This window comes from Pteropus vampyrus, unplaced genomic scaffold, assembly GCF_000151845.1.
Source record: "Pteropus vampyrus isolate Shadow unplaced genomic scaffold, Pvam_2.0 Scaffold1000003510, whole genome shotgun sequence".
Taxonomy (NCBI): Eukaryota; Metazoa; Chordata; class Mammalia; order Chiroptera; family Pteropodidae; genus Pteropus; species Pteropus vampyrus.
The window spans coordinates 43,275-62,253 of NW_011917912.1; the positions used below are offsets into that span (position 1 = coordinate 43,275).

The 18,979-nt window shown below is 38.5% G+C and overlaps 1 protein-coding gene across 6 annotated transcripts in view; it reads right to left on the reverse strand.

The window, feature by feature from the left end:
- The window catches only part of ACADL (acyl-CoA dehydrogenase long chain), a 36,121-nt gene extending 21,726 nt beyond the window's left edge, over positions 1-14,395 (reverse strand). For 5 of the 6 annotated variants that reach the window (XM_011387352.2, XM_023527064.1, XM_023527063.1 and 2 more), the window contains exons 1-6: positions 14,228-14,395; positions 9,353-9,508; positions 7,368-7,505; positions 5,893-6,057; positions 1,583-1,649; positions 612-776 (exon numbers count right to left, since the gene is read on the reverse strand). In XM_011387352.2, the coding sequence (XP_011385654.1) occupies positions 612-776; positions 1,583-1,649; positions 5,893-6,057; positions 7,368-7,505; positions 9,353-9,508; positions 14,228-14,304 (768 nt within the window). In that variant the 5' untranslated portion in view covers positions 14,305-14,395. The remainder of the gene's footprint in view (positions 1-611; positions 777-1,582; positions 1,650-5,892; positions 6,058-7,367; positions 7,506-9,352; positions 9,509-14,227) is intronic. The other variant, XM_023527065.1, reaches the window with a different exon arrangement.
- Between the last annotated feature and the right edge of the window lie 4,584 nt (positions 14,396-18,979).

Consider the following 18,979-nt stretch of genomic DNA (forward strand, 5'->3'; position numbering starts at 1 on the left):
AAGAAAAAAATAAAAACAAAACAAACTGGAAGCCACGTTGGAGTGGTTAATGAATACAACCAGCAAGTGGTAAACCAGGGATTAAAATCCACGTTCATCGGATTCCAAACCTTCTGGCTTTCCCACTGCAACACCCTGTTACCCTAGCTCTGATATTGTCCAGTTTTGCAGGTACCGAGGACCTAGGATTTCTAATGCGTATGAAGTAAAATGTTTTTCTCGGTTAATGAAAACATTACTAATTACCAAATAATAAAAACATATTCTGTTCTTATTTCATAATTTTCTTTAATTGATTTCATAAAGAGATGGCCTATTATCAAGTAGTTAATTTTGCCATTTCTAAAGCAGATACTCAAAATACCCTGATTCACTTCCATTCCATTGCTGACTACCAGAAGGAAATATCATTGCATAAATGGTAGAATAAATCTCCATTATCATTTCTGAAAAGCATACTTTAGGAATTCAGCATTGGAAGGTATGACTGTGCTTTATGTAGTTCTATATATAAGGCATAATTGAGTAAATCCAATTATTTGTAAATAATTTATTATTAAAAATTCAGTACACTCAATTATTACCTGAATATTATTTATATTATGACTTACCTGGGCTTTTAGTCCCATTTTATGTAGCTTTCGTCCCTTGATAAATCCTTTCATTCCATTTTCCACCAGGAAAAAGCTAATGCCATGGGCAGGAGAGCGAGCTTCACGATTTGTGACTGCCACTACGATTACAACATCACTTAGCCACCCATTAGTGATGAATGCCTGCAAAACCCCAAGTATACCATGATGCTCCATAATAATTTAGCTCCATGTGCAAGTCATAACCGGCGGAAAGTATACTCAAGAAGACTCATCCAGACAAGACGTGCTTTATAACTCTCTCTGTCCTCTATCCAAGTATCTGAAGTGTTAAATATTCATACATGAGGTTATCAAAGAACAGAAGAAAAAGAAAGGAAATGAAAGAAAAGAATGAAATCCATACAAGCCTTTCTTAACACTCAGTCAACAACAAATACTTACTGAGTGTATACTAGACATAGTTTTAGGTAAACAAAAACCTCTGCCATCAGTGGTATTAGGGATCTATTTACTCCTGAGCCTGTCGTAACCTTAACTGGAGAAGCTTTCCAGTTTTATCAGTGGGTTGATGTGACTCTCAAAAGGACTGAAAGGCTCTCAGATTCTATCAATGATCTTAATAATTAGTTAATAGTTAATAAATTTGATGTTAATGAGAAACTGGGGAAAATGTAAGGAAACATTTTGTTTGCCCCATATTTGAACAATGTGAGTCTTACCTTCTCCTTTTCTGGTTTGATATGGGCTGTCTGGAATCTAAAACATTTTCCATATTAGTGAGGAGGCATGCAAAACACAACATAGAAGAGGAACAGATTTCATGTAATATAGATGTTGCGAAATTTGCACTGTCTCCAAAACTAAACAAATCGATTCCTGTGTGAACTCAAATAATCTCAGTTATTGTGTTAGTCTCTAGACTTGCTAGAATCATTAATAACTGTTACCCATGGCGTGACCCTGGAGAGAAGCCCCTCTTTACACACCTTGCTTCCACTAAGAATCCAGTCACTTCCATCCTTTTTGGCATTTGTTTTTACTCCTTGCAAATCACTGTAATTGAAAAAAAGAAGAAAACTTCATTAATTAGTACATATTGAATTATGCAAACGTTGTTACGTAAGTATGAATATGACATGATAAATCAAACTGATTACATCATTATAAAAATTGATCTTTAATATTAGGAGTGTTCACACAAATGCACTAAACAAATCATGTCTGATATATTATATTCTAAATTATTTGTACAAATGAATATGTAAGGTTACATAAACTAGCCTGACTTTTTAGAATATAACAAAGCGTAAGCAGCATTCAAAACTCCAAAGTTGGACTCAGGTGACTTTTCAATGCCCACTATATCCCTGAGATTACTTACCACATTGTACTTGCCTGCCTCTATTCACTTTTGTTCCTTTCCCTATCTCAACTGATCAAAAGCTTACCTATCGAAAAGACCAGATTTCAAATGCCAACTCCTTCTAACAAGCCTCCTCTCAAAGTAGATTATTTTTCTAAATGTAAAATAATTTATATTTTTACAACATAAATATTCATAATTAGAATATAAAAAAGACAAGGCAGTATTCTAGATAAAGGAGAAAATGATTTAGTAAATAATTTTATCTCCTGGAATTTACAAATATGTTCTTCCAGTATTTCTGTATGGAAACAGATACACACACATAAGCATTTTTATAAAATTAGAAGACATATGATTTTGATCTCTTAATAACATCCAATGTTTTTCTATAAGATACATTTTATTAGCGGCATAGAATTTCATCACATGGATTTATCATGATTTTTTAAAACAGCCTCCTATTGTTGAACATTTAGGTAGCTTCTACTTCAAAATATCTTCCACTGACAAATGACCCCCAAAGATAGTAGGTGCCAACCCCTGGAACCTGTGTTACCTCATACTAAATAAGGCTCTTGTAGATGTCCAACTGAGGCAGCATACATAGCCTAGGGCATTCCACCTGCCCTCTAGGATATGGCTCTGGAATGTCTCCTTTGTCCCTTACACAACCTTCTCCCTGTTTTGACTAGGGTGACTCCAGTGTGAGAGATAAGCCAAGGCTAGGAGGCAGGACAGACAACCTTGGGACATCCCAAAGTCCCATCATCCAGACAGCCTTGGGGCGCGACTTGCTCTCCGAGTTCACCAGCACTTCCCTCTTAAGTGTGTACTATTGCTTTGATAAACCTTGCACTTTCCTGCTTGCTGTTTGTCTGTCCTTGAATTCTTTCTTGCAATATAAGACAAGAACCTGGTCACCAGAGCTCTAGAGACCGGTCCCTTTTTGGACTCCCACCCCATTGAGCTCTCTGGCATCATAACTTGAGATGGGGAGATTATTTTCGATTACCTAGATGGGCCCTGAATGCAATCGCAAATATTCTAGGAGAGGGAGGCAGAGGGACATAACACAGACAGAAGAGGAAGGGCAATGTGACCACAGAGACAGAGATTGGAGTGACGATGCCACAAGGCAAGGAATGCCATCAGCCACCAGGAGATGGAATCAGCATGGAACAGATTCTCTCTTAAGTAGGGATCACAATATCTCTATATTTCATACAGGATATTATGCTAACCAAATAAGAAAGTCAACATGATACCATATAAAAGGTTAAGGTATCATGCTATGTGTGCGGGAAGGGAAAGGGCCAGTGAAGCCCCAAATGTTTTCTAGCAAACTCAACCTTTTCCTGTGATGGCCAAATCAAAGCAAGAAAATAGAGGTGGCGAAACCATCTCTGAAAGCAGGTGACATGAACCACATCCCATCTTCTTTATTCCTTCCCTCTCACCTGATTTTTCTTTATGACTCACCATAATTCCTCAACACTCTAATCTTCTTCACATGCGACTTTTGACTTGTCTTCATTTTTGCATTCTCTTACCCGCAAGGGCCCCTTTGCTTGCTTCTAAGTTTCAAACTGATTTGCTATCTTTCTGCTACTCTCACCAAACTTCCAGAAAATCTGCCTTTTTTCTCTCCATTCTTACTCTTAGCTTCCTTCATAATTACATGTAGATAACCAAAGATAAGGACAGAGAACTGAAATACAATCAAATTTTCTTTGTATAAGTAAAACTGGAGATAAATCAAGATCTCTCATTCATTTTCTTGCCTCTATCTTAGAGCTAACATGCAGTGGGTTGGAGCTGGAGCATACTAATCACAGAACTGATCTGATGCTTCAGAATACTGGGCAGTCAGCCAGTTATCTTAGAGAATTATCTGAAAAGCAAAGGAAGATTAAATTCCTACCTCTCTTAGGTCATATTTTTAGCCAAAAGAAATAAGCAAAATTTATTTTGTCAAAATTAAGTATATCAGTACTGGCCTGTAATTACAGATTTATATCTGGGAAAGATAAATACAATTTAAGCATATTGCCAAGTGACACTATGAAATATTAAGACATTAAAAAATAAACAGCACTATCGAAAAACAAAATTCAAAACATTAGGGTCTGATCTTTGCAGAAACAAGTCTTAGAGTTTCAATTCTGCTCTGCCACATCTTTACATTTTTCCTCTGTGTTGCCTGTTGCTCGTTGGCCTATAAGTCACTGCTTTCTTTAACCTATTTCCTCTTTAGAAAAAAAAAGTGTAGCTCACTGCCAATGTTAATTTAATTTTATACAAACACACTCTTTGAGACTGAAGCAAATCTGACTGGTTTTCAATATGAAAACTAAATATAAAAACTGTTCTTGGAGTTATTTCTAGACAGAACTTATCTCTAACCCTAATGTAACAGAAATGTCTACATAAATCGAATTCATCAAATGAATCTTCAGCGAACAACTGCTAGAGAACCATGTTAACATCATGCATAGGAATGCTACGTTTTTTAGAATGCGGTATTTTCAGTGATCGAGAATTACTATATTTTGTAAATGGAAGTACCACTACTAAAAACGGAATGGTATAACTAGAATGATGCCATTTGTTTCCAAAGACTATCAATATACCAGAGTGATGCGAAAACAATAATTAAAGCGAGATATTTCGTGGCAAACTTTGGGGCTAAGGTTAGGACTGTAATCCACAAGTGATCTCAGGGTAAACACTGCAGCTGTAAGCACCGCTGGCGAGTATTCTAAGGAGAAATGGGTTAACATAAAACATTTCCCTTACTGTGCTAGCTTATCAAATTACCCTCCCCTCTTTAAACTTTCTTTCACCCATTAACTCTGAAAAAGATTAGTCTGTATTCTCTGCTTGTTTTCTCAATACCCATATCACTCCCTTCCAAAGTAATTCCTGCCCCTCCCCTCTACTGAAATCACAAAAGATCACCAGTAGCCTCCTCAATTCTCAGCATCTGTGTGGCCTTGACGTTATTCAGTCCTTGCGCTTAAGCTCCTATTCTATAGCTTTTTCACACTCACTTCTCCTTGTTCTCAAGACAGAACGCTTGCCTAGATTTCCTTCAAATTTGTCATATTTTCTGTACAATTTCAAATAAAACAGAATGTCCAAGCTTTCCACCTTGGTCTGCTTTCCATTCTTTTGCTTTACCCTTTGAGGATCAGGTTCTATCATGTGGACACTATTCACCCCATTCTTGAGTAACTGTTTTTTTCTCATTCATCAGATATGTTTAAATATAACTACTCTAGAGAAGTATTTAAACTGAGAAGGCCTTCTCTAGCACTCATATTTAAATTAGTTCTTCCCTTCTCTACCAAACCCGCATACACCACTAGTCTTTAGCACAGCACCTCGTTTCCTTCATATACTTATCACAATTTATAATTGTGAATATATCTCTTTTCCTTGACATTTTCTTCAATAAGCACAGAGGCCACATCTGTTTCGTTCACATGGCACACCGAAGGAACTTACTCAGTACCTGGCAAATGAGTGAATACATAAACTTATTCGTTTTCATGAATGGTTTTTAAAACTTGCCACTCCAGCCTGTCTTCAGAGTTCCAAACTTGTATTTTTAACAGCCTGCTGAACATTCTCATGTGAATGTCACACCACATCTAAAATTCATCATGCCCCAAATTCAACTCATATCTTACCATTTCATCTGCATTATACTACATTAAGATCTCAAACACAGCAGATATTACAATCTGTTTTATTGCTACTTGTATACAGGTCTTATTTTCCTACTGGAGTTTGAAGTTACTTGAGAGTGTGAACTTTGTATTCTTCCTAGCATTTTGCTCACAGTTTTGCAGTAAGCAAGCACTGAGTAAATATCTGCTGCTAGAGTCTTGCTTCTAACATTTCAAAACCAATCGAATGTTCATTTACCTTCCAGACCCAGACTCTGTTATCGCTATGGCACCGATACACTTCCCTGAAGTCATCTGGGGGATGAAATGCTTAATCTGTTCTTCTGAGCCATAGTTTGTAATATAGGGCATGACAATATCCGAATGAAGACTAAAACCTGGGCCTGTACAATTTGAATATCCTCTAAGAAAAAAATAAGAAAATTTAAAGCACAAAATAATTACTTTGTTCTGTTTTTAGTCTTTGATTTTTCAATTAAAAAACAAGATGTTAAAGGTCTTATTGTGTTATAATAGCCTCTCTTCTCCAAACATATAAAGTTTCTGAAGGTTTTCTCTCTTAGTTTTTACTACTGTTTTAATTTCTGGCTCTAATATAATAATAGTACTCTAATAGAGCTCTGTATGAACACTTATTTAATGAATGAAAAGATAAAACATTTAAAAATGTTAATCACCTACAACTATATTACCTTAACACAGCAACTGTTTTCATTTTGTCCACTTACCTTTACCATTACGATATATTCTAATGTAGCTGGAGTCGTGGTATGAATTTTGCACTTAACTACCTTCTTTTTAAATTATATGAAAAAGATCCTGGGTTTTTTTGGATATAGTTGTCATAATGATAATCGTAAATAGCTATAAAATATTACAAATTGCCCACTTACTATAACTTACTTATTCATTCTCCTACTGCCAGACATTTAGATTGCTTCCAAATTTGGGGGGATCATGATCTAACATGATAATGATTTCTCTACATAGCAGCAATTTTTTCTATTAAATTATTTCTCTAAGATAAATTCCTCAAAGCAGCATCCTAGATCAAAGAGCAGAAATATTTTCATTTTTTATATGTATTCATATTTTTAATCCCCAAAGCACTTAGCGTTCTACCATATAATGCCACCAAGAGTATATGAGTATTTTACTTTCACTGCAACCTTATCAGCACCGGTTATTATGATTTTTTGTTTTCATTAACTTTTGTAGATAATTAAAATGATACCTCTAGGTCAATTTAATTGCATTTGATTGGTAGTAAGGATGAACATTTTTCATCTAACAAACCTATTTGCATTTCTTTTTTTTGCTGAGTTGTTGGTTCAAATCTTTTGCCCAAGAACCAAGTGAAATCTTTATTTGTTCTCATATTTTAAACTTTCAGTATATTTGATGGACATATTTTTCCACTCTTCTGTTCTCTTTCAAATATCTTTTTAAAAGAGAGAAAATAACCAAATGAGTCAATTAGAAATGAAACTATCTCTTTAATTTTCAATAGCATCTATTTAAACAACTTAAAAGATTTTTCTACCTTCACACATTTAAAAAATGTGCAAAGAGTATATGAGTGGTATAAACTTTCACGTTTTACACTCATTTTCAATCACACAAAAATATTAGAAAGTATTTTTTATCATCATCTCAGAAAGGTGAGCAGTATGCTTACAAACTAGACTCAACTTCAAATGTCCCCATACTTACTGCTCCTCCCAAACAATAGCTGCTGAGTACAAGTCCCCACCAATGCCACCATGACGCTCTGCAATATTGACACCAAGCAGTCCTTGTTTTCCAGCTTTTTCCCAAAGCTCTCTACTCACTTCTCCAGCTTTCTCCCATCTGCAAATAATAAACATTCTAAAATCAGAAAAACTTCTTATATATTATTTAAATGGTGACAATTAGAATTTATGAATGATTCTGTGCAGAAATGCTCCCTTAATTTGACGTAATTGTTGACATTGTCCATACCCTCCTAATTGCGTCTGACTTTTTTATCATTTCTCCTTCTTGTTCTCTTCCTTACTTCTTCATATTTGCCACTTCCCTGCTCCTCCCACCCACCCACCCCGCTCCCACTCTTGACAATTTATTGGACCTACAAATCACATTCACTGACACAACTGGTATTCTTAGGAGGCAAACTTAGTTGTACCCCATAGTCATGGGAATGTGCTCAACCTGTCTTGTAAAGGCAACTGCCTTCCGCATATTTTCTAAAAGTGTTGAACTTATGGGAATAGCATATGTAAAAGCTGAAAAGAGCAGACAATGTTATTATAGCTTAAGTAGGAATGACAGAAGAGCAGAAGCATCTCGCGGCATAGTTCTACCAAATGAATTTCTGAAAAGATTATATGTTTGGGTGAGATCATGCAACCACTGCTTTCTTTCTTTAAAAAAGAGAGTGGCATGATGAGGAAAGGGATGGCTAGCTGGAGACAAAAAATCTGAGATTTTTTTTTTCTTAAGTGGTAGGTACAGTTAGTAAGATACAGGGTATTTGGAGATACTAATTAAAGGTAAATACAAATACTTATGGAAATTTTAAAAGAAAGAGTTTGATTATCATGTGTTGTTTTGGTGTGTTTTGTGTACTGCCTAAAGTAGCTTTGGCGATATTTTTATCATCAACTCCAATTTGTCAGCTTCTATCATTTTTACTTCAAGTCCTCACTGACAATTTTTCTGGAATGAAATTTAAAACAGTAAAGAAGTAATCAAAATATTCTCTTAGAGTGAAGTATACTACATTGCTTTTGTCTTTAAGACGCTAGTTGCTTTTAACCAAGGACAATCATTCTTATCACGAAGTATTACTAAAAACTTAATGAAAGCTATTTTAAATTAACTTTTAAAAATCTTTCTAATAGTAGTAAAGTATTGGCAATGAGTGAATTTGGAAACATAGCAAAATCCTATTTTAATAGAAATGACAGTTTTTTGGCCACTAAAGTAGGTAATTTGTAATTAATTACTCAATAAAGATCTCCTCCAGTAATAAAAATACTTTGAAGTAGCCAATTGCCTATCAAGATTTGAGTTATGCTGGCCTTTTGAGCTTTTATGGATTTTAATCCATTCATGAAGCAGAAAAAAAAAAGACCATGAAATTGACTAATATTTTATTGCCACTTAATCAGTTTTCAAAAATACTGTTCTTAGATTGATTTATAGATTTTCAATTTTTTAAAATTGAGATATAATTGATATATAAATTTATATTAGTTTCAGGTGCACAACGTAAAGATTTGTTATTTGTATATATTGCAAAATGATCACCACAATAAGTCTAGTTAATATGGGTCTCCATACATAATTATAAATTATTTTTTCTTATAATGACAACTTTTAAGATCATTCTCCAAGCAACTTCCAAATATACAATAGTGTTATTGACTACAGTCACCATGCTGTACATTATATCCCCATGACTTATTTATTTTTTAACTAGAAATTTGTACCTTGACTTTTTTATTTTTGAATTCTACATTTTAAAATTCATTTATAAAGCTATGAACTAGCTTAAAAATCTTGTAATCTTACAGTATTATACTGAAGAGAGGGAAAATGTTCATAAAGTCCTCAATGCAGTATTTTTTCTGTAGAACACCACACAGTATTGTAGAAATGGTCCTTATTAGACTCCTGGTGTATATTACTTTAAAGAAAAATATGCCACTTACTCTGTGTGATGAGGAATCACTTCTTCTTGAAAAAACTTCCTTACACTTTCCCGGAAAATGTCATGCTCCGTAGAGAAGATTCTTCTAATTCCTATATCGGTTAATTTTTTAGCAGAAGAAGTTTCTAGACGTTCCTCTCCTCCGGAATGAGAATACCTTAAAAATATATATACATTAAGAAAATTAAGTGAATTGTTACTCTTCATATGCAAATTAATGTCACTGAGCAACATGTCCCCAGGCACACTTTAGAGGCAGGTAGAGAGTCTGAAATTTGAAAAATCTGTTCAAATTTGAGCATCATCACTTTTGATAGGATTTCTCTTGCCTGGATGAGATGAAATAGTTTACCCTTATTCAACTAACTCTTCACTTCCAAATCCATAGAGAAAATCATGCCTAGAACTAACCACATGTGTGAGTTGAAGTAAAATAGTGTTGTCACATGATGTGGATTAAATTATGTAAAATTCAAGCATTACGACAAAATAATACCGTTAATTCTTTATGACATGTACAATGTTTACGACAATGCAAAGGCCCCCCAGATTAGTAGTTCATACAGAATCACACAATTTCAAATGGCAGGTGTATAACATATAAACTATGTTGATGCTATTCTACATTACAGAGCCAATCTGGATGCAAATCAAAATAAAAATGTCCACCCATCTTTGTAAGGATTAATATGAAATTATTCAAGATCTCAGAAAGTAAGCCTTTCTTCTCCCCGCCCCCTATACTAAGCCTAAAATGAGACCATTATGTAGTTTACTTAGTTCAATGGTCTTCAGATTTTTCCCCCCTTGGGACACTCAAAGATTTTGAAAATCCGTGTATCACTTTGTGCATTTTTACACTCACATCTAAACAACTTTTTAAAAAATCATATATATTTAAATATTGCTAAAGGATGTTTTTCTGTTTTGCTTGAAATTCTGTTTGGGGTGTCTCTCTTCCTTAGTTAGACTCTGCTTTTTAGTCTTTGCCCAGAAGAGCCCCAGTCTTATTTACTGGCAATTAAATTGTTTCAATCTTTTTTTCCTCCTGAAATGGGTTATTTTGTTTTAGTTTATATATCTTTGCTTAATGCTATGAACTAAATTGCCCCCCAGACTCCCAGCAAATTCATATTTTAGCTCTAAATCCCAATGTTTTTGGAGATAGGATTTTGAGGAGGTAAATACAGTTAAACGAGTCATATGGGTGGGGTCCTAATCCAAGAGGATAGGTGGCCTTATAAGAAGAGAAGAAAGATCTCGCTCTCTCTGGGCACATGCACCAAGGAGAGGCCACATAAGGACATAGAGAGAAGGTAGCCATTTACAAGCCAGAAGAGATTTCTCACCAGGGACCAAATTGGCCAGCACCTTGCTTGATCTTGAACTATCCAGCCTCCAGAATGATGAGAAATAAACTTCTATTGTTTAAGCCACCCAGTCTATATGCTATTTTGTTATGGCAGCCTGAGCTCACTTACACACTTAATACACATTTTATGTCATTTTGTTTTAGGTTTATCTTTTATGTCCACATTTTAGTTGAGTTTTATACGTTCATACAATCTGAGATGGCTTTTAAATGGTAATCTTCGTTGTGAATATTTAATACTATAATTTTTATACTCCTTTTGTCTTCATAAAAATTTCTCTGGTTGCTACTCTGTCATTGAAATTATCATTTTTAATGGCTTATTCATTCATTTAGTCAACAAGCACTTTCTGAGTGTCTATTAGGTACCAGTCACTGTTCAGGTAACTTGAGATACAACAGTGAGCAAAACAAAGGTATCTGTCTTCAGGCGTATATTCTAGAAGGGGAGACTAAATAATAATAAATGACAAATAAAGAAGCAAATTATGTTAGAAAGTGATAAGCACTATGGAAAAGAAAAGTGAGCAGGGATCAGAGGGCGTGTGTGTCTGGGACAAGTCAGGAACAAAGGTTGCAGTATGAAACAGTGCAGTCAGGGTAGGTTAAGTTAGAAAAACAAGATTTGAGCAAATGCATAAAGATGATGGAGTTAGCCCAACAGCTGCTGAAGTAAAAGAACTTTAGGCCACAAATACAATTTGAGCAAAAGCTGTAAAGCAAGATGGTATCTGATGTGTTCTAGAAAGAGCAAGTAGGCCAATTATCGATAGAACAGATTGAATGAGAAGACGTAGATGATGTTAAACGTAACAAGGGAACAGGACATGCAAGATTCTTGCAGATCACTGTCATGTTACATCAAATGGAGAGATTAAATTCTTTATCCCATAATTAAAATGATTCTTTTCAATCTCTTGCTAGCAGAAACAAAACTATATCGCACATATTTGTCCTTATAAATTTTCCAGACTTGGAATTTTTCCTCAAGGAAAAAAATACATTGAGTCTAGGAAATTGGGGCTCTCAGACACTGAATCATTTGTCAAAATAATTAGTAAATAAAAAAAGGGTTTTATTCAAGTCTGCATGAATCTTAAAATTTTATATCCCATGTTAAGGAAACCTCTGGAATATTTCTAATAAAATACACCAGGACACAGGAAAGTGAAAGAAGTGCCAGAAAGAATAAAGACTTTCAGAGTGGTCAAAAGCGTTCCAGAGAGAATGTGCAGAGGGAATAAAATCAAAACACTTGGCAGCAAGTCTGTTGGAACATCTATTTCTTACTTTAAAGACCAAGGGGCCTGAACTGAATGAATTGTCCCTTTTTCTCCCCATAAAGACCAGGAAATCTGTACTGGATAAATTGGCCATTATTTTCCTAGGGTAATAAATTATTACTAATCTAATATGCTAGATTATCATCATCATCATCATCATCAAAAGAGGAGAGTCTCCACCAGTTGGCAACATTTGGGAGCTGGTTATAAATACACAATCTCAGATCTCACCTCAGACCTATTGAATGACACACAATGTGTATTTTAACAACATCCCCACGTGATCCATATGAACAAAAAAGATTAAGAAACCTGTTATAAATAAAACTATAATCCCTGATATATTCAGAGGGTCTCCCAGCTTCTCTTTTTTCCAAGATCCTCTGTATAGGAGTAGATTTTCTTGCTATACTTCAACCCAAATAACGTATCACAATAGACTTAATGCAGGAGCAGATATGAGAATTTAGCTGTCTTCTATTCAGCCAGACATTAACGGACCTGAAAAAATGTAAACCAATGTCACTCTTCTCACTTTTTTTGGAAAAAGGTTGTTTTTCATATAAAATGTTATTTATGTTAACAAGTAATGGGTTTATTACTGTTACTTTTAAATGAGCTAAATATTTGTAACCTTTCTCAGTTTTGTAGATATCTATTGATAATCGTTATCAATAGATACAACTCACAGAATTAAAAGATCTTTGGGGTCCTCAATTTTCAGGAGCATAATGGTGTCCTGAAACCTAAATGTTTGAGGATCACTGTCTTTTGAAGTTCTGGGGACAAAGCTTAGAAAAAGAATGTGTATCACCTCCTCCATGAAGCCTTCCCAACCCTCCTCAAGAACAGCAGGCTATTTGTCTCTCTGCTCCTATAGCGTCTTAAGAGTACCACAATGTTGTAATGAGTTGATTTATCTGTCTTGTTACCCTCATTAATAGTGAATCCTCAGTGCTTCTAGTTTGTCCAATGAATTTTAAGTGTCAGATGGCACCTGAGGCTTTTGACCTTATACACACTACTTTAAAAGTTAGAAACTGTCTTCACTAATGCCTCTGCATTTAATTAATTATGGGATTTGTTAATAAATTTCAAGTTAATCTCCTTGTCTGATGGGACGATCGCCAGGTTTTTCTTGTCTCAGGATATCTTCTGGGGGCAGGACTTCCAAGCCTCTGGGGCTGGACCAGTACCAGGTGTAGCCTATTAGCACAGCAGTCCACCATGTATAAGTGGCTGGCCAGCCAGCCAAGTGTCATTTATGTCTGCAGCCACTCCCCAGCACTATCACCGCCTGAAATTCTTGTAGGAGAACCGTTCCTGATGCCAAAAGTTAGGGATCGCTGTTCTCGGCGACACCTCTCCAGGTCAGCGCCAACGGTCCCTCCAGATCTGCAAGGCGGTGGAAGTCTCACTTCCTAGTTCCACATGGGGCGGCTGGCTAAAGGTCATAGCCAGAGCTTAAGCTATTGCACTCAGCGGTGACCAAGGCCTATTGACTATATGTTGCTCTCTAAAATGCAGGCTTCCTGTCCCCACCACAAAACCTAACGGACTGGAGCTGAGTCGGAGAGCTAATGTTTGGCAAAACCACCCCTTTCAGCTTTCCCAGTGGTGACGCACCCCCATCCTTGTCCAAGTGGGTTTCACCAGGTTCTGTGCTGGCTGGGAAAATACTGCTTGGCTATCGCCCATGGGAACATAGGCTATCACTATGAGAACATAACATTCTAACAATAAGCTTTCTGCTTCTGTACCCTCGCTTGTACAACTGACCTGTGGGTTGACAGGTAGTGAATAGGAGAAAAATAGACCTTTGTGTTTAAGACAGACTGAGGCGTGGAATTTAGGGCTTAAAAACCCTGTACCTCTACATTTTGGGGCTGCTTAATTTGGGGTCTGTATACCCCTGGCAGACCCAGCTGGCTGAATAAAGAGCGTGATTCCAACTCACTAACTTCTGGCGGTCCGTGTATCTTTCTGGGGCTGGTGGCTACAACAGTTCCAGCCCCTTCTACCACCCTTGCCTGCTCCCACCACCTAGCTCCAGCTCCAGCCCCGGCCCCGGCAGCCGCCGGGAGTGCCACCCCTTTGCGCCACCCCTTCGCGCGTGCTCTGCCTAGTTCCAAGCATCCGGGGAGGATGTCGCCGCTCAGGCCCTGCAGCCTCAGGGCCGGGACAAGTGGGGCCGGGACAACTGGAGCCGGTGGGTACTCACCTCGCAAACCGGAGCGGACGCAGCGCACACGGACGGCCCCACAGGCGCTGGGAAGCGCGGATGAGCCTTGCAGCCATGGCTAGGACATCGAAGGGTGACTCGCGGGGCGGAAGCCAACTTCTCGAAGACTCTGGGGCGGAGCACCCGGTGGGGCGGGCTGTGGGCGGGGCGGGGCGGGGCTGCGGAGCAGACCCGAAGAGCAGACCCGAAGAGCAGACCCGAAGAGCAGACCCGAAGAGCAGACCCGAAGAGCAGACCCGAGGAGCAGACCCGAGGAGCAGATCCGAGGCAAAAAAGTCCCGCCGCGGGATAAAACGCCCGCGCGCCGCCCGTAGCAGTGGAGGATTAGCGATCGAAGGATTTAAAAGCAAGCCGTTCTTTTTCTCTGCAACGTTCTGACTTGTTTATCTAAGCAGTTCTTTTTCGAACTCTTGAACCGCCTTGAGACACGGTTGTAAGCCACGGGGCCTCAAAATGGACCCAAACACAAACCCACAAAAATTTAGACGAAGTGTTTTTTTGTAATATCGAAATGGATTTACTTCACATAGACAACTGTACAACTACTTCAAAGAATTGTGCCGTTATCATTTCTTTTCCTGGAAAAAGTGGCCACTTCCTGGAAAATAAAATACATGTATGCAAATAAAACTCTTTAGTTAAATTCTCCAATAATATTTGATTTGAATCTATGTCTTCCCAACGTCTTTTCCCCCAAGTCATCAAATACTGTTTCATAATGTACATTACATTTCATGTCTGAGCTATTGAACTGTATGGTTTGGGTTTTCTGTAATAAGAGATCTCTGAAGATTTTTGAACTCTAAGAGTTTGGAGAATGGATTTCTAAGGAGGTAAAAGTGGGCCAGTAAGGCCATTCTGATCATTGAGGGCAGTTATCACGGACCTGAAAGGGTTCAAGTGAAAAAGATTTTGTGTTACAAACCAAGAACTAACAACTAACTGAATGCAGAATAAATATATACACATATATATGTATATATTTATTTATTTATTTATTTTAAAGAAAGTTTAATTTCAGACAGAAGCATGTGAAAATTAGTTGTTGACAGGGGTTGCACAAGGCTCCATGTAGGCTTGCAGACTTGCTGGCTTGTGGCCTTACGCTACCTCCAGCACTAGGAGTGTATGTCGGGATGTTTACTAGTTTCATGGGACCAATGAGGTTAATAAAAAAACACTTCTTCAGTGTGCCTCACAGTGAGCTGAGAATCACTACAGCAGCAGTACTTACTGAATCAGTACAGGATGCTCAACAGGACAAGTAATAACAAATGCTGGAGAGGATGCGGAGAAAAAGGAACCCTCATACACTACTGGTGAGACTGCAAATTGGTACAGCCACTATGGAAAACAGTATGGAGGTTCCTCAAAAAACTAAGAATTGATCTACCATATGATCCAGCAATCCCTCTACTGGGTATTTACCTCAAAGATGTGAAAACCTATATCTGAAAAGATATTTGCACACTGATGTCCATAGCAGCATTATTCACAGTGGCCAGGACATGGAAGCAACCGAAGTGTCCTATGGTAGATGATTGGATAAAGAAGTTATGGTACATATATACAATGGAATATTATTTAGCCATAAGAAGAGATGAAATACTGCCATTTGTGACAACATGGATGGACCTCGAGATAATCATGCTAAGTGAAATAAGCCAGACAAAGTTGAAAATCACATAATATCACTTACATGTGGGATATAAACCTAAAAGCAACAAATGAGCGGGGCACACAAACAGAGACTCATGGACATGGACTATAGACTAATGGTTACCAGAAGACAGGGGGTGGGGGGCGAGGGGAGGTAGATGGGGTAGAAGGAGTCAAATATGTGGTGACAGAAAGAAATCTAACTATGGGAGGTGAACACAGTGTAAATGTATATATGCCTTATTGTTAAAGTGTACAGCTGAAACTTATTGGATTTTTAACCAATGTCACCATAAAAAAATAATTAATTAAAAATTAACAAGATAAAAAGACATCTGATTTTGTTGTAGCCGCCAGCCCCCGAAAGACACAAGGACCACCAGAAATCAGTGAGTTATAGGAAACATGCTCTTTATTCAGCCAGCTGGGTCTGCCAGGGGTACGCAGACCCCAAATTAAGCAGCCCCAAAATGTAGAGGTACAGGATTTTTAAGCCCTAAATCCCATTCCTCATTCTGCCTTGAACACAAAGGTCTATTTTTCTCTTATTCGCTACCTGTCAACCCACAGGTCGGTTGTACAAGCAGGAGTACAGAAGCAGAAAGCTTATTGTTAGAATGTTATGTTCCTATGAGTGATAGCCTATGTTCCCATGGGCGATAGCCAAGCAGCTCTCTCTAATTACTCCAGAGTTATTAGCATAGAAGCAACAGGTTTCACCTATAGCCATACATAATCTAAACCTCTTCTCTTTTGGAGGACTACTTCTGCTAGTGAATCGACCTGAAGTTCTAGCCTGCTGAGCTCAGTGAAATTTAAGGGAGTTCCTACCTCGACATAGTAAGGGAGTTTTTGGGTTTAGGAACAACCAGCAATCTTGTCCTATGTCTGGAGTGGTCTTATTTAAGACCTTGTGTATTGTCATTAGCAAAGTTATTAATGCTCCTTCTGATTTTGGTTGTGGCTGGTCGAATGCCTGGGCTAAAGAGATAAAAAGGAAGAAACAAAGGGTTATACTTATGTGTGCTTGAGTCTTAGTCTTAAGGGCCCGTCTTCCTGAGCTGTCCACTCTCGTGCTGCCTTCACGTGGGAGTGATGAATCCATGATGGGATGCCGTCTACTTTAACTGCAGTGGGTGTCATCAGGTAGACAGTAAAGGGTCCTTTCCACTTGGGTTCTAATCCCTTGGAAGTGAACTTCCGGATCCACACAGAGTCCCCAGGCTGAAACTGACGGGGAAGTCTGTCCCCTGGGGTTGAGTGGGCAGCACGAACCCCAGACTAAATCTCCTTCTGTACACTTTGAAGGGCCTGTAAAGACTTAAGTAAGACAAGGTTACATAGTTCTGCCTTTTTCTCATCTTCTATTCTAGGTACTAAAGGTGGAGGTTTTCCAAAGCAAATTTCAAATGGGGTGAATCCATTAATATATGGAGTACACCTGGCTTGGAGAAGAGCAAAGGGGAAAAGTTCTATCCAGGTCCCACCAGTTTCTAATCCTAACTTGACTAATGTCTTTTTTAGGGTCTGATTCATTCGCTCTACTTGGCCCGAACTTTTGGGGCCAGTAGACGCAGTGGAGTTTCTATCGCAAATTTAGGTAGCTAGCCAATTGCTGTGACACCTTTGCTATGAAGGCTGGCCCGTCATCCAACCCTAAAGTTCCAGGAAGACTAAATCGAGGGAGAATTTCTTGTAGTAGTTTCTTAGTAACTACTAAAGCAGTCTCTTTCCTGGTAGAGAAGGCCTCTATCCATCTTGAAAATATGTCTATAAAAACAAGTAAATATTTGTTGGCTCCCACAGTCGGGGTTATCTCAGTGAAATCTACTTTCCAGTGGTCCCCGGATAAGTTTCTCTTTCCCTGTGCCTAGGTTCTTCCATCTTCTCCTTTGGATTAATTTGGGCACAAGCCGGGCATCGTGAGGCAATCTCCTCTGCAGTTCTTCTCCCGTTTAACAAGTGAAAGCAGGAGTCTAAAGCTTGGAACATCTTGGTTCACCCTAGGTGTGTGGTCTGGTGTAGTTGGTGGAGGAGAGTCCTTCCAAGGGCCGTGAGAGCCCGATTTTTCCATCTGGGGTTGTCTACCACCCTGTTGGTTCCTAGTGGCTCCCTTATCTGGAAAATATATGTTCTCTTCTGCCATATAGGTCGGAGATGGAGGCAGTTCTGGGTAAGGGACAATAGTCAGTAGATGTGGTGGGGGCCCCACTGGCCTTGTGGACACTGCTCTTGTCTCTGCATTGGCTCATCGGTTTCCCTCAGCCTCAGGACTATTCTCTTTTTGATGCCCTTTACAAAGAACAATAGCAAGAGTCTTAGGCATCTATATGGCTTCAAGTAAGGCTAAGATCTCCCCCTTGTTCTTGATGTCCTTCCCAGCTGAAGTCAGAAGGCCTCTTTCCTTGTAGATGGCTCCATGTACATGTGCAGTGGCAAAGGCGTATCGGCTGTTCGTGTATATTGTGACTGCCTTATCCTTTTCCCATCTTGGTGCCTCAGTGAGGGCAATGAGTTCTGCCTTTTGAACAGAAGTCCTGTGGGGAAGAGCCTGTGACCAGATGGTGCCAGTTAGAGTTACGACCACTGCCCCAGCATACTTCCTTCCTTTCCTGCATGAAGCTGCTCCCATCCGTGAACAGAACTTCATCGGCCTCAGGCAGCGGGGCGTCTTTGAGGTTTGGCCCCGAGGAACACACAGTGTCAGTGAAATCTGTGCAGTCATGAACAGGGATCTCGGAGTCTGGGTCTGGCAAAAGATTGGCTAGGTTGATTACAGTAGCTTTGGATTTTAGCCATATGTTTGGAGTCATTCGGTGCCTCCCTGTTGTTGAACACCTTCTGGGCTATCTCAACAAGTTGGGACAGGTTCATCCCTGCAAAACCTTCTAATTTTTGTAATTTACGCCGGATATCAGGGGCTGCCTGAGTAGCAAAGGCTATATTAATTGCCTGCTGGTTCTCAGGGGCCTCAGGATCAATGGGAGTGTATACCTGGTATGCCTCATTCAAGAAACACTCCAGGGGATTCCTGAGGCCCCTGTATAACTTCAGTTACCTTAGAAAGGTTAG